This window comes from Malaclemys terrapin, chromosome 1, assembly GCF_027887155.1.
Source record: "Malaclemys terrapin pileata isolate rMalTer1 chromosome 1, rMalTer1.hap1, whole genome shotgun sequence".
Lineage (NCBI taxonomy): Eukaryota > Metazoa > Chordata > Testudines > Emydidae > Malaclemys > Malaclemys terrapin.
Window position 1 is genome coordinate 79,202,171 of NC_071505.1, and position 25,344 is coordinate 79,227,514.

General features: G+C 41.8%; 1 protein-coding gene across 7 annotated transcripts in view; it reads right to left on the reverse strand.

Moving 5' to 3' along the window:
- POC1B (POC1 centriolar protein B) overlaps nucleotides 1–25,344 on the reverse strand; it is a 99,892-nt gene that overhangs the window by 26,989 nt on the left and 47,559 nt on the right. The window contains exon 10 of one of the 7 annotated variants that reach the window (XM_054027773.1): nucleotides 14,155–15,840. The exons of the other annotated variants lie outside the window; for them this stretch is intronic. Coding sequence (XP_053883748.1) covers nucleotides 15,739–15,840 — 102 coding nt within the window. The 3' untranslated portion in view covers nucleotides 14,155–15,738. Of the gene's footprint in view, nucleotides 1–14,154; nucleotides 15,841–25,344 lie in introns of those variants that run through there. 7 annotated transcript variants of the gene reach the window in all.

A 25,344-nucleotide genomic window follows, 5' to 3' on the forward strand; every position in this document is an offset into this window, starting at 1 on the left:
GGGCTAAGGAGTCTTTTACTTTATGCAATAATAAAGAATGTTTTCAAAGCCAAAGAATCCATTTATTGAAAAGAAACAAGGGGGTGGAGTGGGGAACAGTACAATCATAGATTCGCGTATGTCCTGTCTGGTGTGCTGTGCAGTGAGTGCTGCACTTCAGGACAGCTATACTGCATGGTGATGGGGGTTGAGTGCAGAGGGTAAGGGTCGTGGTTTTCAGGGCTGGGTGGTGAAGATACTGGTGTTGGAGGCAGCGGGTGCGTGAAGAACACGGAAGTTGGGGAAAGTGGGTTGGAGGTGACAGTGGGGCACAACGGAAAGAGTTTTGGGACAAGGGCTGTAGGGGGGGCGGTGGCGTTTGCAGTACTGCTCCTCTTTCTGCATGGCTACCAGCTCCTGGATAGCATCTGCTTGGTGCGCCAGGATGCTTATGAGCCTATCAGTGCTTTGCTGCCGGTGCGCAGTGCTTTGTCGCCGGTGCACTGCGTTTTCCTGGTGGATCCTGCTTTCTCTCTCCCTCCAGTCCAGTGCTTTCTCATTCTCTTTAATAGATTGCCGCATCACTTCTTGCAGCATGTCTTCTTTGCTTTTTCGCGGTCTCTTCCTGGGTCTTTGCAGTCTCTGAGCAGGCGATAAGAGGGACGGCTGAGGTCTCAAGGTTGATGCAGCTGTATAGGCAAAATTTAACAGAGGCAGCATTGTTTATACCAGACAGAGTAATGATTCCCTTGGCACTTAAGGAATAGAAAACACGCAGGGTCTACACAATAGCATAATTTTCCCATCCGAAACAGAGCACACACATCCCACAGGAGCCTCAAAATGGTGAGTAAGGGGGACTGATTGTTTCAGGGCTGTGCTGTCCTCTGGTTTTCTGTGCCTTGGGGAGAGCCAACAGCTTCAGGGGGCACCTACACTGAACACTGTCCCAACATTTTCCACAGGAGTTCGCCCTGGACGATATCTTGCTGCTGAGGGTGACCTGGGAAGCAAGGGAGGGTCTTCTACTGCAATGCGGCTTCCGCCCTGGCCCATGTGCAGCTTGCCTGTGTGCAGCAATGGTCCCCCCGCCCCTCGCGGCACAGTGGCACGGACACATTAGCCTGGCTGGGACAAGGACCACGGTGGCTCTCCCGATAAACCTGCGCAAGCGCATTGCACACGTTCTGGATGAGACATTCGAGGAAATTACCGAGGCCGATTACCGTGATGTGATAAACCACATCAATGCACTATTCCGCATCTAGGCATGCATGCCTAACCCTCCTCTCCCAAAGAGCCCGCACTGAAAAAATTCCTTCCCGAAAAAAAAACCTGCTTACCGGGAACCTGCTCTTCTGTTTGTCCTCCACCAAGTACTGGCCGCTGCGACTGGCTACCTTCCTCCTGGCTTGAAAAGAGCTCCTGGCTGCATGGCTCCAGGGATTCCGGGGTGTCTCCATCCGGCCCACCACCATCACTCCTGTTTTCCTCCCCCACCTCCTCCTCCTCCTCCCCCCCCCGCCCCACCGGCTCTGAAGTGTCCATGGTGGTGCTCGGAGTGGAGGTGGGGTTAACCCCAAGTATCGCATCCAGCTCTTTGTAGAATCGGCAGGTCGCGGGGGGAGCACCCAAGCGGCTGTTTGCATCACGGGCTTTGCGGTAGGCACTCCGCAGCTCCTTCACTTTAATCCTGCACTGCAGGGCGTCCCGGTCATGGCCCCTTTCCATCATTTCCTTTGATACCTTCCCGAAGGTATCGTAATTCCTACGGCTGGAGCGCAGCTGGGACTGTACAGTTTCCTCCCCCCAAACACTGATGAGGTCCAGCAACTCGCCATTGCTCCATGCTGGGGCTCGGTTGGTGCGTGGAGGCATGGTCACCTGGAAAGATTCGCTGATAGCACTCCACACCATGCCGGGCTGAGCAAACAGGAAGGGGATTTTTAAAATTCCCGGGGAATGTAAAGGGTAGGTCACATGGTTGGTTACCTGAGGCCAGGGCAGTAGAGTTTGAACCGATGACCAGAGTGGCTAGAACAGGCATTGTGGGATACTGCTGAATAATTCTGGAGGCCATTCACAGTGCATTGGGCGGCCACACTGGCGCCGCAGCGCAATACTCACTATTCCTCTCGGAGAGGAGGAGTACATGGAGCGCAGCAACCACGGAGATACAGCGCTGCAAATGCCTTGCCAGTGTGGACGGTGAGTGAGTTACAGCGCTGGGGGAGCCTTTACAGTGCTGTAACTCGCAAGTGTAGGCAAGGCCTGAGAGTGAGGCTTCAGAAAGAAGGTTGGTGAATAAACAGTCTGATTCAAATGAAACTCCCAGACTCCTTCATAAGAAATTTTGGGTGAGGACATAGAGCCACTTTGTCCTTGTTTTAAAAAGTTGTATATGGAGAGTCAGTCATGAGAGCCTGGAGCACAGCAACCCTCCTAGCTGAGCTAACAGCTATTAAAAATGCAACTTGGGTTTCAAAGGAAGTCCCATCAATCCTGAAAGAACCTAGGAATGAATTGTATCCTTTACATAAGGCAAGAGTCTGTCCAAACCTTTCTGATAGTGATAGGGTTGGAGGACACAGGCTTGCCAGCTATAAGAAGACAAAATGCAGTGTGGTGTTCCCTCAGTGAGCTAACTGACAGCCCCATCTGTTTTAGGTGAAGGAGGTCATCCAGGACAAACTGGATAGTAGCCTTGGAAGGAGACATATTCTATTTTACAAAGTATGCGTATCTCAAGGTATGTATATCTTCTTACGACTTAAATGAATGTACTGAATTGCCACAGAACAGGCAGACTCCAGAGACTCTAACCATTGAGCATCCAGGTGGTTAGATGCAGACTGATCAGGTTGGGATATGCAGCCTGGCCATAATTTTGTGATATTATGTCTGGATCCAAAGGAAGGGAAACTGGATCTTGAATGGAGAGGTTCAACAGTGGTTTGAGCATTGGCCTGCTAAACCCAGGGTTGTGAGTTCAATCCTTGAGGGGGCCATTTAGATTTTTGCCCCAGATCCCTGTCTGGGGATTGGTCCTGCTTTGAGCACGGTTGGACTAGATGACCTCCTGAGGTCCCCTCCAACCCTGATATTCTATGATTCTATGAACAGATTTGAAAACCAATTTTGACGAGGCCAGGGAGGGAGAAGTCTGCAGGAGTGGTTTGCTGCCCTCAACCAAGAAGTCAAACAGTATACTTGGAAACTGATGGCTGTCTTGATGTAATAGATGTAGGACAGCAGTTCTCAAACTGTGGGTCCTGACCCCATTTTAATGGGGTCACCAGGGCTGTCTTAGACTTACTAGGGCCCGGGCCAAAGCCCAAGCTCCATCGCCTGGGGCTGAAGCTGAAGCCTGAGCCGGGTGGCGTGGCTCAGGTTACAGGCTTCGGCCCTCTTACCAGGGGCAGTGGGGCTCGGGCAGGCTCAGGCTTCAGTCCTCCTTCCAGGGGTCATGTAGTAATTTTTGTTGTCAGAAAGGGGTTGTGGTGCAATGAAGTTTAAGAACCTCTGATGTAGGAGGTGGGGGCAGAGATCTCCTCCTTTTAAACTTATGACGTGTCTGAGGTGTCAGTCTGACTCATTGGTTAGTATGATGGATATTTCTGGTGGATCGGAGGCTTAAACTGCTTCTTTTTTCTAGCAGGAGTATAAATGCCCAAAGATTTTAGGGTCACCTCATCCATTTTGTCCGAGAACAAATGTGGTGGCGGTTTGCCATTCTAAATTGTAAACTGGCTTTCACCCAAACAAATCAATTTTTTTAGGCTCTTTGTCCTTGGGAGTCAATTTTATCTGGCTTTGCTTCAATTTTTTGTTTATAACTGTCACCACTAAAGACACCTGGATAACATGCAAGTCAAAATATTCATGCCCCTGAGCTTGATACCTCCTCTCTGTTCTTTTGGCCGTGGGTGCTAAAGAAGAGGGAGTCTGTCAAAGGATTTTGGTGAGCCCCAAAGCCACACTAGTAGGGGCATGAATGGTGAACCAATGCACCCTGAATCCCCAGAGAATTCCCCAATCCTCTTCAAAGGCTCCTGGTAAATGTTGTCGTTATCAGTGACAGGAGATGATGACTCAAAGACAGTAGCCTCATCAGGGGGTGTATTAGTGTATCAGGCTGGTTTGTTAGTATAAGAACCTCTGAGGAAGGAAGAAGAATAGCTGTAGATAAATCCTTAGTAGCTGATGGATACCAGAGGCAGTACCAAACTGGGGAACAGCATCTTGTTAGTGAAGCTGGCCTATTGTTGCTATCAAGGATAGTCCCAGGTGGGAAACAGCGCTTAGAAGGTGGTCTAGCGTCACATTAGTATCGAGGATGGCAGGACTTTGGATGGCACAGGCTGGACAACCAACAAGAAGAGGACCTCAAATCTGGGGGATGTCCCCATAACTTCCAGAAGGGCCAATTTCCTACAATATCATTGAAAAACCTTATTGAATTAAGTTTATGTATCTTTGGGATCCATTGTAATAAATGCAAAATTTATGTATTATTGTGGGTTAGGATTGTATGTAACTTCTCTAGAGGAGAAAAGTGATCTGAGGCCTGGGAGTTCAGAGGACTATATGGAAAATGTGCCAGAAAAGAATAGATTTTTGGGACAATTAGGTGAAGTGGATTTCCTGGGGAATACCTAGGGAGAGGTTAATGCAAATCCTCCAGCTCTGGCTATTCTAAACCCCAGCCTTCTGAAGCTATGTCCTGAGGAGTAGGACATTGTCTGCTGATTACGTGATCTCTGAGACAAGATCAAAGGCCCAAGCTGCGTGAAGAACAGCTGAACTGCCCAGTCTGAATTCTGGTTCTGAAATAGTTGTGAACTTGCAACCATGGGGGAAACCCAGTTGTGGGTTTTCAAGGACTGACACCTATACAGTTGGGGTGACCTCTGGTAAGCCTTTTAGCTCATTTGTATGTCTTTTATTGTTTTTGGTATGCTTTTTCTGTAATGCTTTCACCTTAAGAATAAATACGCTTGCTTAGAAAGAGCTGTGTGATAATTTGCAACTGTTTGCAATTACACTCTTCTTAGCCTTCAAAGAGAAAGCAAAGCAGTGGCCTTTTAGGCAGTCTGTCTGGCTGCAGATATCACAGTGTAAATCCAGGGAGCTGGGCAACTTAGAATTCTCTGGCCAAGAATGGGAGAGATATAGGTCTTTGCCCAAGAGGTAGCAGTTGGGAGCCGGAAACCTTTAAATAGATGTCCTTGGTGGGTTATGGAGGAGAGGAATACAGGTGCTGTTATCTTGAAACTGTGAGAGTCATCCTGCATGATGCACGAGCAGCAAATGCAGTACTAACAAATGTAAGAGATCCCATGCCACCACATACGCCTTGGCCGTAGGTGGTACTGATAAAACAGCTGGGGGAACAAAACTCAAAGCCTCAGACAAAGCAGGAAATTGAGTCGTTTTTGATGATATCCCTTGACTTGGCAGAACTGACAACTTGGTACGGTTTACGGCAGAATGCAGTAAAGGGGATCACCTGGTCAGTGATTCCAACCTTGAAATTGATTTCTCCTTATGGGAGTCTGACAAGAATCTAGCCCTTGAAGGAGAAGAGACTGTGGCTGCATAAAGTGAAAACCCCAGATTTCTTATGGCTAGACAAAGCCAAATCACCAGACTTCTTCAGGTGCTTACATAGCACTGGAAATGGGGAATGGTGTCTTCTATCCCACTCCCTTTGGCACAGAGAAGCTGCTAAGTCTGGCAACGCCCTCTTGGAGGGAGTTTAGACAGAATCTTCCCATATTGAGTAGCTGGGTACTGAGTGAGGGCACATAGTTGCCTCCATCAAAAGATTTCTAAAACAAACCGCTCTGCTGTTTTTGGTTCAGGGTTTAAAAACCTTGCACATGGGGCACTTATCCCGAACAAGGCCGTCAGCCAGACACTTTAAGTAGCTGGAGTAAGGACTGCTGATTGGCATCAACTTACTGTAGCCAGAACAGTGCTTGAAGCCTGGAGACTTTGGCATATCCGGATACAGAGCAAAACTCAATAAAAACAAAGAAAAGGGATGTAAATGGAAACAATTCTAACAAGACCTGTTTGCAAAGTTAAATTTTTAGGAGAAAATTAAAGTTTATTTTTGTCAAAAATTTTCATTGGCAGTTTTTGGATTTTTCCAAAATGCCAAAACTGAGGATTTTTTTTTGTTTTTTCAATGAAATCTGAATTTTTTTTGACAGAAACAGAATATTCCTCATGAAAGTTTAATTAAAATGGCATTTTGCATCAGAAAAAAAATAGCGGGTAAAAAATTTTCAGCCAGCTCTAGTTCTAAGTGCATTCCCAGTTATAGCTATTTTGAAGCTACTGCAGATTTCTATTAATTTAGCTATTTTCTCTTACCCCCCCCCCAAAAAAAAACAACCTCTTCCAGAACACAAAGCCTGATTAGAACCACAACTACATTTAGGAAGACTGATCATGTAGATGTGCACATGCGCGCGCACACACACACAAAAAATGGTCTTTTGGGTAAGGCACTGGATTGGGATTCAGAACTGTTCTCTTCCTGATATACTAGACACTTCCCATGTGAATCTGACTATCTACAGTTGTACTATGCTAGAGTGTAGTTTTACAATCTGCCCTGAGTAAGGGGTAGTGCATAGTTGCACCGGCTCAGGAGCAGACCAGGAGTGACTCGGAATCATAATCTACTCTGCATGGGCCAGTACATGGGTGTGGAAGGAAGGCAGGGAGCTAAGGTTCACCTATGCCTGCTCATTCTTCAGTATAGAAAGAAGAACAGCAGCCCTGTGGCTCTTTCTTTCCCTCCAATGCTGCTACTTGTGATATGGGTAGCAAGTGCAGGGGGAATAAGATGGTTCCTTGGATCCCTGCATGAGCAAGCAGCAAGCAAGGGTCACTAGTATGTTAGTTCCTCTTGTGTATAACAAAGATAATACTCTCCCAACACAAGAGTTTTTGAGGATAAATTAATGAATGTTTGTGAGGTGTTCAGATACTCTGGTACCACGCCATACAACAGATTCCCCCCCCCCAAAAAACAACAACAACCCCCCATGCTTCTTTGGCAGATCTGAGATTGTAAAAGAGCTATCAGTCTCTCTCCCCTTATGATGTGGGAGGGAGAATTTAACAACAGGAAGCTACCTACAACAGCACAAGATATGTTGCTCTACTTCTGTGGAGAAAAGCAAATCCTTCCAAGTCAAATCATTTGCAAGAATGTGTCATGGAGTAAGAAGCACAAGAAACCCATCTGCAACACAGCCACATGAGACCCCCAGAGACAACTCCAATGCTGCCAGCACAACTGATTGAGGAGTCAGCCAAAGAGCCAAATGCTAGTGCCAGAAAAATAGTATTTCACAGCTTGCCATCTAAACCCCTGACTGCCAGCCAGGAAAATGAGAAATAGTACTATGTAATGGTGGCAGCACTTCAGTACTTGACTAAATAAACATTACATTTAAAATGGCGGATGAAGTAAGGTTTCAAGAGGACAAAAAGTGCTCTAACAATACTTGTCTGAGAAAACATTCCAAGTGAAAACATGTTTGAAAATTTATTTTGAAAAACTGTATGTATATGGAAAAAGACCATGTTAATCCATTTCATTGGGGAGTTTTAGTAATGCATAGACCATTTGGGACATGCTCTCTAATTTGTATGGATACATGTAACACTCAGTGCAGCCTAGTAGAACACAAGGGTGGGATTTTCAGAAGTGCTCAGCATTGGCCTAACCTTGCTTCTACTGCAGCCAATGGAAGAAGAATTAAGCCATTGCTGAAAGTTTTGGAGAATCTCATCCTAAATGTTCAAGAAACATTTCTGTAGGTTGGTCTGACATACCTGGTATATTTTTGACATCTCATTTATTGTCATTAGTATTCTATTATACTAAGCTTTTGATACAGTCTCCCACAGTATTCTTGCCAGCAAGTTAAAGTAGTGTGGGCTGGATGAATGGACTATAAGGTGGATAGAAAGCTGGCTAGATCATCGGGCTCAATGGTTAGTGATCAATGGCTCCATGTCTAGTTGGCAGCCGGTATCAAGTGGAGTACCCCAATGGTCTGTCCTGCAGTCAATATCTTCATTAATGACCTGGAAGATGGCATGGATTGCACCCTCAGCAAGTCTGCAGATGACACTAAACTTGGAGGAGCGGTAGATACACTGGAAGGTCAGGATAGGATACAGAGGGACCTAGACAAATTAGAGGATTGGGCCAAAAGAAATCTGATGAGGTTCAACAAGGACAAGTGCAGAGTCCTGCACTTAGGACGGAAGAATCCCATGCACTGCTACAGACTAGGGACCAAGTGGCTAGGCAGTAGTTCTGCAGAAAAGGACCTAGGGGTTACAGTGGACAATGGATATGAGTCAACAGTGTGCCCTTATTGCCAAGAAGGCTAACAGCATTTTGGGCTGTATAAGTAGGAGCATTGCCAGCAGATCAAGGGACGTGATCATTCCCCTCTATTCGGCATTGGTGAGGCCTCATCTGGAGTACTGTGTCCAATTTTGGGCCCCACACTACAGGAAGGATGTGGAAAAATTGCAAAGAGTCCAGTGGAGGGCAACAAAAATTATTAGGGGGCTGGAGCACATGACTTATGAGGAGAGGCTGAGGGAACTGGAATTATTTAGACTGCAGAAAAGAAGAATGAGGGGGGATTTGATAGCTGCTTTCAACTACCTGAAAGGGGGTTCCAAAGAAGATGGAGATAGACTGTTTTCAGTGGTACCAGATGACAGAACAAGGAGTAATGGTCTCAAGTTGCAGTGGGGGGAGGTTTAGGTTGGATATTAGGAAAAACTTTTTCACTAGGAGGGTGGTGAAGCACTGGAATGGGTTACCTAGGGAGGTGGTGGTGGAATCTCTTTCCTTAGAGGTTTTTACAGTCAGGCTTGACAAAGCCCTGGCTGGGATGATTTAGTTGGGGATTGGTCCTGCTTTGAGCAGGGGGTTGGACTTGATGACCTCCTGAGGTCCCTTCCAACCCTGATATTCTATGTTTCTATTAGAAGTTCTATCAAAACATGTACATTGTCCAGCAACAATTAAAGTGTTATACATGGTGGTACACAAGCTTGGTAGATATAGAAAGACAAGTTCTGTTTGGTTGCACTAAGACCAGAGAATTCACTGGTAATACTTTGGATGTAATTTTTCAAGGTTGCTGTAAAGAACTATGTTTTGAAGCACTTTTATAGCTGACTAGAGCTTTTTGGGCTGCTATTGTTGAAACTTAAAGAAAAAATAAAACCCCAAATTGAAATAGATACCTAGGTATCAGGAGAAGGGTCATGGTTCCAGCAGCCCATTAAAGAGCCCCAGGATACAATTCAAGTCACAACTGTGACAAGACAGCAAATGTGAGCAAATGTTCAGAGAACTTGTTGGCTACTGGAGTTTGAAAATCAAATTTACATACTAACTAATGCCACTATTGGTATGTTTAGGAAGTTTTTGCCTAGCTGAGGTGCCAACATTAGGGAAATAATATTAGAGACTAAGTGTTAGAAACCCTCAGTTACTTTTAATATTCAAGTTACAGTTTTAATATTCAAATTATCTTGCACATATAATCATATAAGCAAATATAAAAATATGGAATTGTATTGCCCATCTAGAAGTAATTATAAAATGCTGTTTGTACCACCCCCCCCCCCTTCTATGTAAGGAAACGCATCACTGAGTGGACTGGTTTATTTTCTAACTGCCAACATCTGACATTCATAAATTATACTTGGTAAACTGAGAATAATTCTTTTCAATTTTGTGAATTTAAAAGCAGACAGAGTGTGCATGTTTTTGGCCTGAGATGGAAAAAACTTAGACCACAATCCCTATTAACTAAATAAAAGACACAATGGTCACAGCCATTTAGTGAATATAACCTTAATTAGTTCTGTTAAACTCAAAGAATAACACTAGTGAACTACCCTCAAAATAAGTACAAATGTAGACTAACATGTTTAAGGCTTTGTGCGCTTTTCCACATCCATAAGTGGCACTGGAGGAAAGCCAAAATATGCAGACATGGGCCAAGGAAACGGGTGAGATGGGTGAGGGAAGGAATGGGTCCACTAAATGGTGCCCCTTTTCTGAGATCTTGTAGAAGCCCAGTATGGAAACTCCAGAGGGATTCAGACCCACCACTGATGTTGTGAGATGGCTGGACTGGCTGCAGTGTGGTCTCCTCTCTCCAAACCCAAGAAGAAAAATCATGCACAAGTTCCCCTTCTCTCTGCAACATGGCGACAAAGTTAGAGGAAGTCCTGCCTCAGGGCTCCTACAGGACCCATGCTGTCATAGAGCTGCAGAAAGGCAAGAATTCAGTTGATAGAGCAGGATAGTGATCCACACAGATAGTTCTTTCCTCCAGCAGATCCCCAGAACTCCACAATTTTAATGAACTGAAACATAGGTCTCAACACTAATGTAAGCATAAAAAGGAAAGTCCATGTGTTGAAATGTGTGGGGTTTCCATTCCCTTATGTGGTAATATTCCACATAATAGATATAAATGGGATGCTACAAATAGGCATCATATCAGGGACGCTGCAGATTTATAAAAAAATTATAACCAACACAGACATTCCCATTCTATCATTCACCAACATGGTAATTATGTGGTAATTTAGTGCCACAATTAAAAAAAAAAAAAGATTAAAGAACAGATTCACTGTGGATTGATTAGTATTTAGAAATACACTATATATTCAGTGTACCTTCCACATAATTAAATGTGTGTAAATGTAGTATATCAATTAAGTTGTGTGCATAATTTTAACTGTGTGGCAATATTGTTGTTAAATGAAAAATTTAAACCTTATTACCTGTAATGTAAATGGCATAACACTCTGTATTGTGCAGAGTGAGAGAGAGAGTGTGTGTGTGTGTGTATATATATATATATATACACACACACACACACCCCATAAATATAAACTTAAGTACACCTCTACCCCTATATAACGCGACCCAATATAACACAAATTTGGATATAACGCGGTAAAGCAGTGCTCCGGGGGGGGCGGGGCTGCGCACTCCGGTGGATCAAAGCAAGTTCGATATAATGCGGTTTCACCTATAACGCGGTAAGATTTTTTTTGCTCCCGAGAACAGCGTTATATCAAGGTAGAGGTGTATAAAGAAAACAGGAACACTGAATAGAATGCTTATCATTTAAAGCTAAGGTACTATATCTAATGCAATATTATAGATGTGTTTTATTCATACCACTTACCCAGGCAAATTCACTTCCCAAACATTGCTGCAGATCTTTTACACAAAATGCCAGCATCACAAAATAGCAGATTTAAAAATAATAAATATATCACTGGACAATTAACAACTTTTGGATGTTAGGGTTTAGGTAAACACACAACTACACAGAAAAATACAGTATTGGTATAAAATTAGCATTCCCTTTGTGCTCAAAATAGAAAACAAAGTGAAGTTTATACACCACTATATTCACAAACATTGCTCAACCCTTGTAAACTCTTCTGTTGCTCCACAATACAGTGGCATGCAATGTTATATTCACATCAGTGACCTCCAGATAGGAACTGTCAAGACTTATATTACTCAATGTCAATTTTTATTAGCTAGGTCTGCACAAATTGGTGCATCCCCCTAAAAATGCCATGTCAAAGCCTTGACAAAAAGATTCAGCTCAAACATAAATCATTTTTTCCAGTTTAAATGAACTTCCTTTTAATGTGATTAATTTACATTGGCAGCTGAAACACAAATACAGGTACATACCAAGACTAGGATAGAAAGTCAAAGTGTGTGGTACCTCATATTTGAGCTTTGTACAATATGAGTTTCTTGTATTGGTATACAATAAGAAACAACTGGAGATTTGGTCTAGAAAATTGTGCTCTGATGGTTAAAACAGGACAATTGCAGTCCTGAAACTTGGGTTCTATTTCTAATGGGAGCTTTGCTACAGATTTCAATGAGTGTGGGATAAGGCATCTCTAAAGTAGGATAATGCTCATCCATCTTTTTATAAGTACAAGAGCCTCTGATGAAACTAACTATGTAAGTGCAAGGATATTATTCACAAGAAAAGCACATTAACCTTGGAGTGCACTGTTTTTGAATTAATGCAAAAAGCAGCAGCTGCAGCATGAAAGACACAAGAATTTTAGGTCTAGGCTACTGATTTTAATTATTTTTAAGGCAGGTGCAGACTGTAATGCTATATGCCATCTACATGCTTCCCTATATCAGACAAAGTAAAATACACTAAGCACTTTTAAAATGATGATGAAACATACGCAAAGACCATCTACAAAGATCAGATTAAATGCATAGCTTGTTTACACACAAGAACTTGTGGGTACAAACATTGGTCCAGATCCTGCCATTCGTTTGCGTAAGCATAAGGGTCCACCCATGTACCTTTTATGTAAACATAAAAATGAATGGTCTCTGCACAGGCACAAGGGTCTGCCTGTGCTGATTAGAATGCAGGTTTAGGGTCTCATTTATATTTAAAAGACATTTAAAGCTGAATATGAGGTCAAGGTGCAATTAAGCATGCCAACAACATTTAATTGTTTTACTAAAGTAATTATATTAATAGTACATTATACATCACATACTAGGGGAATAACTAAGAGAATCATTACGATCGACTGTGGTAGAAGACAGACATGCATTAACAGGAACATTATACTACTTCCCATTTATTACACGCTGACCATGTTTACAACAGGACCAAATAATTAATTTGAATATTTAATCAGGCTATCAATTTTTAATTATCATATATGTATTGCATGGCATCAGATATTTACTTAAAAAAAAAATCACCCAAACACTACAGTAACATCATGAAAAATGTTTTGTTTTTACTTAGCAATGTGGGAAGAGAGCCTGCTATGCTGGATCAGCCCATCTAGCCTGATATTCAGCCTCTAACAGCAGCCAAAACCTGTTGCTTCAAGAGAATGTGAAAATTATAAATTGCACTTATCTAATGTTGTACATGGAGAGAGAACTACTTCCTGATCCCCCCCAGATAATCAGTTTACATACTGAAATACAAGATTTTACTATCTATTTCATTGCTGTAAATTGCAAATATATTATGATTTATTTAAAAGTTTAGAACGGTAGGTGCCTGATATAAGTTGAGAGTTACCTAGAGGTGAAATATCAGGGGCTGAAAATAAGCATCTAGGTTCTGGTTTAAACTGTAAACAAGATTTCTTCATGTCTTGTCTCCACCTGCCCACTTCCAAGTTAACTGAGGAGCCAAAGTCCTCATAACTAAAAACCCCATCCCATAACCCCTGTAAATGGCAGCACTGTTCCATCTTCACAACCACCTGAAGGTGGCCAAAGGATGCAAACACCACAGCTAGATGCCAGAATAGAAACACCCAGGGGAGACTACAATGGCCATTGAATCATCCTACCTACCCAGTTCATTCCTCAATCTCCCTGCAAGCACTTCCCAAACAAAATAAATCACACTGCCATTGATCTGTAACCTCACCCCCATCAAATCATCACCATCAAATACAAACTGCCCTCAATTTGAGATTCCAGAACAGGAACAGATTACTTTTAACATCTATATTTAAATTGAAGGGAAATTGACAGCTTTTGTCCTTCTAAGTTCAGGCCTTTATGGTGTGTCTACAGTGCATTAAAAGACCGGCAGCATGGCCGCAGCTGGCTCCCATCAGCTGTCTCATGCTTGCGGGGCTCGGGCTGTGGGGCTATGAAATTGCAGTGTAGACATTTGGGCTTGGGCTGGAGCCCAGGCTCTAAGGCCTGAGCTTGATTTTTTTATTATTAGTATTATAAAGCAATAATGTATTATAAATATAAACAAAGGGGAAGTTGACATGTAGACATTTGATACGGGAAGCTAAAGGTATCAAGGAACATGTCTATGGCTATTAGGGCAAAGGACAATAAGGATTTTTCTTAAATATTCCAAAACAAAAAACAAAACAAAAATAGTAGACTTATAGTATGGCAGTGTTAAGATTGTTAATAATGATGCACAAAAAGCATGTGTTTAATAAGTGTTTCTGTTCTTTAAGCTATGAATATACATCCATCTTTCAAAATACAGTGGTAAAGAAATAATTTCTATTCCAACAATAACAAATATAGATGTTGTTTAACACTCTCCTTAAAACATTTTTAATTCTGGGAAACTAGATAACTTGCACCCCAAAATCTTAAATGTTGAACCAGTGAACCACTGATGTTAATTTTTTAATATATCTTGGAATATTGTTTCCAGTCCTCTGGAATTTCTCCAAGTCTAATGCATCAATATTTAAAATGGGCAAACAGAATGACCTGTGTAACTTTAGGTAGGATAGCTTGATAGTGATGTCGCTGAAAAAAAAAAAAATCAAGTGAACAGCTGATATGAGATGCAATCTATGAAGAATGGTAGCATAATTAATGCCAATCAGGGAGCTTTAATGAAAAATAGATCTTGTCAAACAAACTTAATATCTTTTTTGATTAGACTGTAATCTTGGTTGAAAAAAACGGAAATGTGTTGACAAAATATACCTAGACTTCTGTAATACATTTGATTTCATACTGCACGATATTCTGATTAAAATTAGCACTATAGAAAGTCAGTGTAGCACATGAAATAGGTTAAAAACTGGTTAGTTGATGAATCTTCAAAAGTAAATGGAGAATCATCAACAAATGGTGGTGTTTCTAGTAATTCCAGTAGAATCTGTTACTGGCCCACTGCTGGTCAATATCTTTCTCAATAATCAAGAAGAAAACAAAATAATTTCTGAAAAAGTTTATAGATCACAAAGATTGGTGGAATGGTAAATAATAAAGACAGGTCAACACAACAGAGTAATATGGGTCACTTGGTAAGTATGGCTCATTCAAACACCATGAATTTTAATATAGCCAAATACAAGGACACACATCTAGGAACAAATAACATAGATCAAACTGGCAGGATGTGGGAGTGGATCTATCTTGGAAAGCAGTGACACTAAAAAGAACTAAGGTGTTATGGTATATAATCAACTGAACAAGAGTTTGCAGTGTGATATAACAGCTGAGAGTGCAAATGTAATCATTGACTGTATAATAAGTAGGGAAATATCAAGTAGGAGGATGAAGATGGTATTAAATATGTATTACCGCATTGGTAAGACCATTGTCTGATTACTTTGTCCAGTTCTGGTGTCCACCCTTCAAAAAAGGATGTGGAAAAACTGGAAGAAGTTCAGAAAGAGAGTTACAAGAATGATTCAAGGTCTGGAAAACTTTTAGTGAGAGTCTTAAAACACTGTTTAGTTTAATGAAGAGAAGATTAAAACAGTTCACGTGGTCTGGATTCATAAAAACCTAAAAGAGGAGAAGTTTTCTGATAGTAACAGATAAAAGCATAACAAGGGATTCTCCATCACTTGAAATCTAAGTCAAGATTGGAGATCTTTCTTAAAAAAAACATATGATCTAGCTCAAGCAGATGTTAGCTTCATGCAGAAATTAGTAGGTGAAATTCCATGGCCTGAGATATGCAGGTGGTCAGCCTGGACAATCATAATGGTCCCTTCTGTTCTTAACTATTAATAAGTACTTTTTCCTCATGCACAGAAACACAATAGGCACTGCAATGCTGCTTTTATTGCTAGTTATTGACCACATAGGGAGTACCAAGACAGCAGCAGGGAGAGCCACTGTAATGGAGCTGACATGGACATAAGTCACTTTCATCATTTAAAGTGGAGCGGGTGGCTGCATTCCTTGACTGAACGAGATGTTAGCAGTGTAGTCAGTAACAGGATAAACAGAATTCTACAGCCTTGACTTGAGAGCTGTCAGACAAGCAAAGGAGGAACAGCTTTTAAATCAGTTACAAAGAGAAATACACTTTAAAATATGTGCTTTATTACTCATTTTGAATCTTAAATATTTTTATTTTTTGTTTTGTTAAATAAGCATTTCAGTTCACATTCAAATTTTGCAGCACACATGGCTGTCAGCATCCTGTACCAACCTCAGACTCGTGCAATGGTTAGGAATAACAGGGTAAGTCAAGGGCACTGTTCCAGACTTAATGTCTTGTTCCCTAGCTTTGTGTCAGTTTGGGTCACAGGCTTACAACACAACTTCAGATAAAATATAACCCATTAACTTTTAAGGGAAGGGGGAAAACACATATTACACACACTATGAACACAACAACCACCAAACATTTTCATCATTTTTAAATTCAGTTAAATTAACTGAATAAAATATTCAACTAAATTCACTTGTGTCACTATATCCAAAACAAGAGGGGTTTTAAAGATTTACAGAACTGGTGAATACTAGGTTCTTTATTTTCCATTGAACTAACAGACTCTCAAATGGCATTTAGACCAGTAATAAATCATATTCTATGTCAGCAGAAAGATCATTACAAGCTGACAGTCCAAGTGAAAGAAGCGCTTTTCTGAAAGTGCTTTAGTAGTTATTTCCTGTGTGAAAGACTAGCTGCTGGTTTTTGCATTCCTCAGGGTACAGTTCTTCTCAGAGGATGTTACTCTTCCACAGGAAGAGGAAGGAACCAGTTGTTATTGGATGTGTGGGTTGATAGCTGTCGGACATTTTCTACATGCCTCAGAATCAGCTGTGAGAACTTGGATAAACAGCTTAGATTCCCAGCCTAGGGGAAAAATTACTGACAGCTTACAAGTACAGTATCACAGGAAGTTATGACACAGAAATAATACCTGGAACTTTTACACATCCAGTTCCCAGAAATGTGCTGATTTGCTAAAGGAACTACAAAAAAGAACAGACTGACTTGATAAACTTTCTTTAACCATTTCACTTAACACTGTGTTTTGCTGCCACATTAAAAAAAAACATTTATGGACTTTTTTTTTGGCCAGCTCTAACATATCTACTAGAAAATAATCAGTTAATTTTACAACATGAAACAAAATATTAAGAATTTCATTATTAATCACGTTTATTATAGTATTGCCTAAGGGCCAACCAAGAATAGGGCCCCTTTGCCAACCCTGTCTTAAAGAGCTTACAATCTAAATAGGTAAGACAGACACAGGGTGGGGAAAGGGGTATGACTAGAGGCGGATTTTGTGGGGCCCTGGGCCAGAGCAAGTGGGAGCCCCTCCCCACCCCTTCTGCCTGCAGTCCCCCCTGCCCCTCCCATATGTTCCTGTTGGAAAAATGGGGTTGGGGTGCGAGGGCTTGCCCCACCCCTACGCAGCACTCCTGCTGGGGAGCAGAGTTGGGGCACGGGGGCTTCCCTGGCTCCCTGGTAGGAGTGCTGGGTGGGGTTGGGGGGCACCCAATTTTCTGGGCCCCCCCTTATTTGCCCAGGGCCCCAGGACATGGGCCCCATTGGCCCAGTGGCTAATCCACCACTGAGCATAACACACAAACAGAGTGAACAAGATGATGGTGGCAAACATGTCAGTTCCATGATTCTTTCCACCCTTTGGGTGGGATTACTTAGGAGGGGATTGGCTAAACGGAAACAAACGGAAAGGGAGAGGAGGAAGAGGGACAGGGGAGAAGAGGGTAAGAGGTGCAGGTGCCGAGTAAAGCTGTGTGTGTGGCAATAGCACTGTACATTCACACCCTGGCACAGGCTGCATACTATAGCTCCACCTGGACAAGCCCTGACTGTCCAGAGATCCCGGCTTTGGCTGCTACTCTTCTAATGGCTTAACTTTGGATAATGGGATTGCAGGGAATCCATTGCCAAGAGCGTGGGGTCAGACATAAGGCCTGCCTAGAGGCCCAAAGCCAGGGACAGCGCCTAAACTGTGCCCAGCCCCAGAACACTAGTGGTACATGGAATGCAGAGTTTGGATTCCCCAGCAGCAGTTTTGCAGGTGTCCAGCCGAGGGAGCTTGACTACATCTGGTACAGTCCACTACTCTGCATTTGTACAGTGCCTAGCAAAATAGGGTCTTGATTGGCCCTTAAGCACTACTGTTATAAACATGATTAATGACTTCACATATTAACTAATACTGTAGCTGAACTAATGTAATTATTGGGCACAGGCTATATACTTAAAAATAGCACAGGAAATCTTCCTCTCCAACTATCTAGGATATTAAGTCAAGTTCAGTCTTCAATTCACTCAAAGCACGATTAATGAACACCCTGGCATGTATTATTACTTAATTATGCGGCAGTGCAACATACATTCCCAATTCTTTCTTAGTATACTAGTAGTTATATGTCCTGTTAGAATACCATTATAAACAGTGCAAAGAAAGGCCATTAAGATCACATTCCTCCCTTATTACATATGTATTACTTTTCTCTTGTGTATAGCTAATTTTTAGATCCATGATCAATTGCACTAGCGTGCCTCTTAAAGTCAGGTACACTGCACATGTCAAGTAATTGTGATGTGACTGCATTCCAGAACAAGAGAATCAAAACCTGTGACAATTTGGGGATTCTTTCTATGTACAACTTATGAATTCTGATTGATGAAATTATTAAATTGTTGTATCATTAAATGTCTCACTGCATGTGCAGTCAGCCATGGGGCTGTATTTCCAAGACCAGGGACAAAGGACAGTTGTTAAAGCTAATGACTGTACTCCAGTTGAGAAACTAGCTCAACCAAGTTTGTCTGCAGAGGGGTTAGGATTTGGAGCAGTAGAATTTTCCCAGCAGCAGAACAAAGGAACCGGGAGTTAGTGGTAAGACTTATAAACTCAAGAGAAAGAAAGAGAGGGGTATGCTATCCTGCGAGGAGGGCACAGGGAGTGCAGGGGCTGTTTAACTCTGGAACGCGGCAAGGTAAAAGGAAGCTGAGTTGGAGGAGAAGGAGAGACTCCATGATTTGGAGGAGAAGGTTTCAGAACTCCTCAGAGAACTCTGACATAAGCAAAGGAAATGCTCCAGAATGATGAGGAAACTGAGGCAGGAAAGTGTGTGTAGGGTTTTTATTATATTTTTCTGGATCTGTAGGTCTTCTGTGCTATCTGAGTAAAAACAGTAAGTGTGCTCGGAAACCTTTGCAAGGCCTATCTATGTGTCTGTTTGCTTCACCTATCACATGCTCCAGAAGACTTAAACCATAAACCTAGAGTGACTACACAGTTGGAGCTGAGGGAATGAGTGTCCTTAAGTTACTGGGGAGGCTGGGTGGGTCAGCACTGGTCCTGGGGCCTAGAGCAGCTGGGCTGCAGGATCCCATTTTCTTGAAGGAGTAACAGAGAGCTTGTGCCCAGGAAATGTGCAAGAGAGGCCAAAGAGAGAAAGACAGTATTGTAGCCTATACTAACCAAGGGAAATTTAAGAGCATGCTAATTTAGTGTATTGTACAGGTCAGGCCGGGGAGGAGGAGGATGAACAGTCTGGATCCCTGTTCAAAACTGTAGAGAGAGGAACAGAAGGGTCCATTCTTCCTTCACTTTTTCTTAGAGGAAATTTTCTTTGTCCTCCTCTGTTCCATGTAATTCTGATGCTGCATTAAGCCAAGGAAGAAAGATGGTGCCCCAGGCAGAGGTATCAATGGCAGCTTCTTCCAGTAAGGTAGGGAAAGAGCTGGGGAAGACTGCCTGTACATTGGGAGGAAAAAATGGTGCAAAAATCTTGCTGCCATATTGGCTACTACTTGCCTACGTGGCATAATTGACAATTCATCTATACTGGTAGTAGTCACATCCCAGAATGGAATTTCAGTTGTGTGTAAAAAAACCTGCTAGAGTTCTGGATAGGCACCTTTCTTAGGTGGGGTTGTGGGAGAAGAAGGGGAGTCTATGTTAATGTCTGTGAAAATAAATAAAACAAAATCTTTTCTGCTTTTAGCATCGAGAAATCCAGACACCTACTACTAAAGGGGCATGGTCTAGTTAGCAATATTTCATCTTTCTGAATAATAATTTCTGAGCATTAACTTTGTTCCTAACCCCTTCTTTAAAATGTTACGCTGTCTCCAAAAAAAAATGTTTGATCACTTAATTTTTTTTTTGAAAACCTTCTAATTAATCTACTCCTCACCAAGCAAAAAGGAACTATGCTTATCCCCCCCTTAAAATATTTAGCACACAGTCTTAGTTGTAGAGTCGATATTGTGTACGAACAAAAAAATACATCTTGCATTTGATAAGTATCAGTGGAGGAGAGGGCAGCAAATGTGTATTACAGGCAGCATTGCTAGTTCAGACTTCACACTGCTCTGCTTCCTTCAAATCCTGTTTACATGAGCAAGGTCAACAGATGGAACACTAGAGAGCCTTCACAGTGATTTCCTGCTGCTGTCAGAACAGCTAGCGAGACATCAACTTATCCCGGGTTTATCATGGGACCTGAGGTTAACTGTGCATTGGTTTGCACATTTAATTGCAACATATAAGCAAAAACCAAAGGATGGGGCAGAAAGAAACAGTCCTACAGGGAAAAAAAAGTCCTTTCCAACTTTTACTTTTTGGTAACTCAGGAACACAAAGACAATACTAAGATGGCTGTAATACATTTAGGGGTGGGTGGGAGGGAGAAGGCAAGTAGTGTTTTGAATGGAAGAGAGAAAGCCACCTTTATAACAAAAAAACTAAATAGTCTGAGATTCTCACACGTTAAAGAACTGTAATCTGTGATTCTACATCTTGCCAATGAAGAATGTTATTATCCTAAAGATCAATGTGTTTTTAAATGAGCTACGTTTACTATTCATTATAAATTTAGCAGATTAATTACAAATTACTGGCATAATTTGAGGGGGACAATAGGTGAATTACTTTTTTCCACATTGATTTTGAAGATAGTACAACATTTAGTTTTTAAACTTTTACATCTTTATAATTTGTGTTCTTTCAAATAGATTTTTCCAAACCTCTGTTTACATAAGTAGTTAGGAAGTGGCTCTGAACTGGTTTTGCAATGTTGTCTAGTAACTAGGATACCCCAGTGTCACAACATTTACTGAAATATTTTCTCTGTCTTCACAAGTGAACTCTCTCTTCCTGAATATATTTTGTCCATATAATATTTCAGCGGTCCCAAAAATTTTTCTGGCACGCCCTCTCCCCACCTGTAATGGTACTTGTCTGGACCTCCCAACCCCCCAGGAACTGTGGTTGGGATCTGGGGTTAGGAGCAGAGCCGCAGTTGGGGCCGGGAGCAGGCCTGCGGTGGGGGCCAGGAGCGCTGGCGCTGGGGCTGGAGCTGCAGCTGGGTATGGGGCAAGGTGGTGCTCCCTCCCCTCCCTGCCCCCTGTGAAGGCTAGCCTGGGCCCCACCGTGTCCCCCCCAGTTTGTAGTATTTATTGGCTACAACAGGACTGCAGGGGGGAAATATTCAGAACTGGCAGTCTCTTCTTGCTAACAATGGTGCAAATTCTAGCTATTCTATTATTCTTGTATGAACAACAACAAAAAAACAAACAAACAAGGAAAAGCTGACACACAGCCACATCTAGGGATTGCTTTCTTTCCTAATTTTACTGAAACAGACAACAGAACAAACAATCAATAGTCCATAATGCCCAAGAACTATTTCAACATATAATTCAATAACTCCCAAAGCTTTCATAATTATAATAAGGCTGCCAGATACTCCATAATTAAGGTTATTGAGACTTTTCTCATTAGAAGGCTAATTCTGTCCCTTAATCTAAAATACACAAAAAAAGTCATATCATTCTCAAAGATGGTAGGATAGATCTTGGTTCAAGGTAGAATTTTTCCACCGAGTATAAAGTGAATTAGAATACCCTAAAAAGATAGTTATTCAAAATTTAAAAAATTAACATTTTTTGACTCTTTGTAGCAATACCCGCCCCCCAAATAGGTAGAAACATTCTTCCTGGAAGGTTGGGGCCCTATTGAGTTTCCTATGGTTTACAGGGCCCCTATACAAGAGTCCTAAGGGAAGGTATACAGAAGGCCCTCAAAGCGACAAAGGATTAGGCTCGCTGTGGGAAGGTTTAGTGAGAACTCCCCCAAATAATCTCCTAAAATTTGTAAGGATTTTGGGGAAAGAAGCCTTCTGTATCTTTCCAAGGGAGGGAGCATTTTGTTTCATTTTTCTTTAAGAGATGGAGTGGGTGTCCCAGAAACAGCAAGGAGGTGGGGTGAGATTAGGAATGATGGCACAAGAGGGACGAATGGGTGACAAGGAGACGGTGGGTGATGGAGGGAAGGTGGGGCAAATGTCATCATACGTGAGAGGGAAGAGGAGGGTGTAGATGTGGGATCTGGATTTGTGCTGGTGGGGAAAGGAGAAGGTGGGGACTGTAGGAGGTAAGGGGAACAATTATGTTGAAATGAAGCCAGAGGGAGGAAAGAAAGGGGAAAGCACAGATACTATGATGCAGAAGGGTGTGGTGAGAGCCATGGCTGAGTGATAGATGGACAAGCTAACCCATCTCACATTTAGTACATTATTGGCAGAGTCATATAGGTGAGTTTTGTAGTTATATCTCTTATAATAAGGATGACAAAAGGCTATAAAACGAAAGGGATGCTGTCAGCAATCAAGGGGATGCTACCAGGGATGTATCAACGCTTCATTTTATTATTCAACTCCACAAGATGCATTCTGGACACAAACGTTTCATAAAGCAGTCATAGGTCAGGTAAACAAATTAATGAGATTAACTTGATAAAATTATGTGATTGGGGGCTTTATAATATCTCTCTTTGTTATCTATACATGTACACTTGAGTCCTGCAATCAGTGGTAAGATTCAGATGCAACACACTTCAAAAAATTATTGAACAGCCAGAAAATTCTGTCTGTTGAGTGGCCATACTGGGTCAGACCAATGGTCCATCTAGCCCAGTATCCTGTCTTCCAACAGTGGCCAATGCCAGATGCCCCAGAGGGAACGAACAGAACAGGCAATCACTGAGTGATCCATTCCCTGTCATTCACTCCCAGCTTCTGGCAGTCAGAGGCTTAGGACTCCCAGAGCATGGGGTTGCATCCCTGATCATCTTGGCTAATAGTCATTGATGGACCTATCCTCCATGAACTTATCAAACTCCTTTTTGAACCCTGTTATACTTTTGGCCTTCACAACATCTTGTTAATGAGTTCCACAGGTTGACTGTGAATTGTGTGACGTACTTCCTTTTGTTTGTTTTAAATCTGCTGCCTATTAATTTCATTGGGTGACCCCTGGTTCTTAGGTTATGTGAAGAGATAAATAACACTTCCCTATTCACTTTCTCCACACCATTCATGATTTTATAGACCAGTGGTTCCTGAGGTTATTACATGGGGGATCGTGAGCTATCAGCCTCCACCCCAAACCCCGCTTTGCCTCCAGCATTTAGAATGGTGTTAAATATATAAAAAGAGAGTGATTTTAATTTATAAGGAGGGTCACACTCAGAGGCTTGTTGTGTGAAAGGGGTCACCAGTACAAAAGTCTGAGAACCCCATTATAGACCTCCATCATGCCCTCCCGCCCCCACGCAGTCATCTCTTTTCGAAGCGGAACAGTCCCAGTCTTTTTAATCTCTCTTCATATGGAAGCTGTTCCATACCCGTAATAATTTTTGTTGCCCTTCTCTGCTGTACCTTCTCCAATACTAATATTCACTTATTTATTTAGATGGGGCGACCAGAACTCTACACAGTATTCAAGTTGTGGGCATACCAGGGATTTATATAGTGGTATTATGATATTTACTGTATTATCTATCCCTTTCCTAATGGTTCCTAACATTTTGTTAGCTTTTTTGACTGCCGCTGTACATTGAGCAGATGTTTTCAGAGAAGTATCCCTAATGAGTCCAAGATCTTTTTCTTGGGTGATAACTGCTAATTTAGACCCCATCATTTTATATGTATAGTTGAGATTATGTTTTTCCATGTGCTCTACTTCGGATTTATTGATATTGTTGTCCAGTCACCCAGTTTTGTGAGAGCCCTTTGTAACTCTTCACAGTCTGTTTTAGACTTAACTATCTTGAGTAATCTGTATCATCTTCAAATTTTGCCACCTCACTGTTTACCCCTTTTTCCAGATCATTTATGAATGCGTTGAACAGTACTGGTCGCAATACAAATTCCTGGGGGACACAGCTATTTGCCTCTCTCCATTCTGAAAACTGACCATTTACCCCCACCCTTTGTTTCCTATCTTTTAACCAGTTATTGATCCATGAAAGGAAAGGTCCCTCTTATCCCATGACTGCTTACTTTGCTTAAGAACCTTTAGTGAAGGACCTAGTGAAAGGCTTTCTGAAAGTCCAAGTACACCATATCCACTAGATCACCCTTGTCCATATGTTTGGTGAGACATCATTTCCCTTGACTAAAGCCAAGTTGACTAGTGTCCAAAATATTGTGCTCTTTTATGAGTCTGGTAATCCTGTTTTTTTACTATATTTTCAACGAATTTGCATGTTACTGAAGTTAGGCTTACAAGCCTGTAACTGCCAGGATCACCTATGGAACCTTTTAAAAAAAATTGGATGATAGCTAGTGTGCTGCCAGTCATCTGGTACAGAAACAGATTTAAATGATAGATTACATAACACAGTTAGTAGTTCTGCAATTTCATATTTGAATTTCTTCAAAACTCTTGGGTAAATACATCTAGCCCTGGTGAGTTATTACTGTTTAATTTAACAAGTTGGTCCAAAAACTCTTCTACCGATACCTCAATCTGGGACAGTTCCTTAGATCTGTCACCTAAAAAGAAAGGCTTAGGTGTGGGAATTTTCCTCACATCCTTCAGAATGAAAACCGATGCTGTTTCACTCTTGTGACTGTAACTTTTAATTTTCACTTAAATAGCTTCCTCGTTTTTGTATAGTTAATTTTTCTGAAGTTAAATGCTACTCTGGTGGTCTTTTTTTGGTATTTTCTCTCCCACTACTTACAAGATTTATAAAGTGAGTGGATTATTTTGACCCCAGCTAGGTTAAAGAGCTAAATTTTCTTGGTGACACTGAAAACACAACAGCAAAATTGCTAATGAGATCAAAGCATCTGAATTACGACAGCCAAATGTTATGTGAGGATTTCAGTTTGGCTGGGGAGGAAAGAGGGTTAAACAGCACTAGAACCTCTACACAGCATTTCATTCAAGGATCTCAAAGCACTTTTAAAACATTAAATAACTCTTACTACACACCTGTATGTAGGTGTTACTACCACCATTTTATAGATGGGGACAGAGAGATCAAGTGACATTCATGGTCATACAAAATCTGAGGGAAGACAGGGAGCAAAACACACATCTGTTGCACAGTCCGGTGTTTTAACCATAAAATCATCCATCCACTCTAACCAGATGAAACCTACTTATGGTGATTACCATTGCCTTAGAAAGCACACTCTTTACAAATCCTGTCATCTAATAATTAAATTCAGTGGAACAA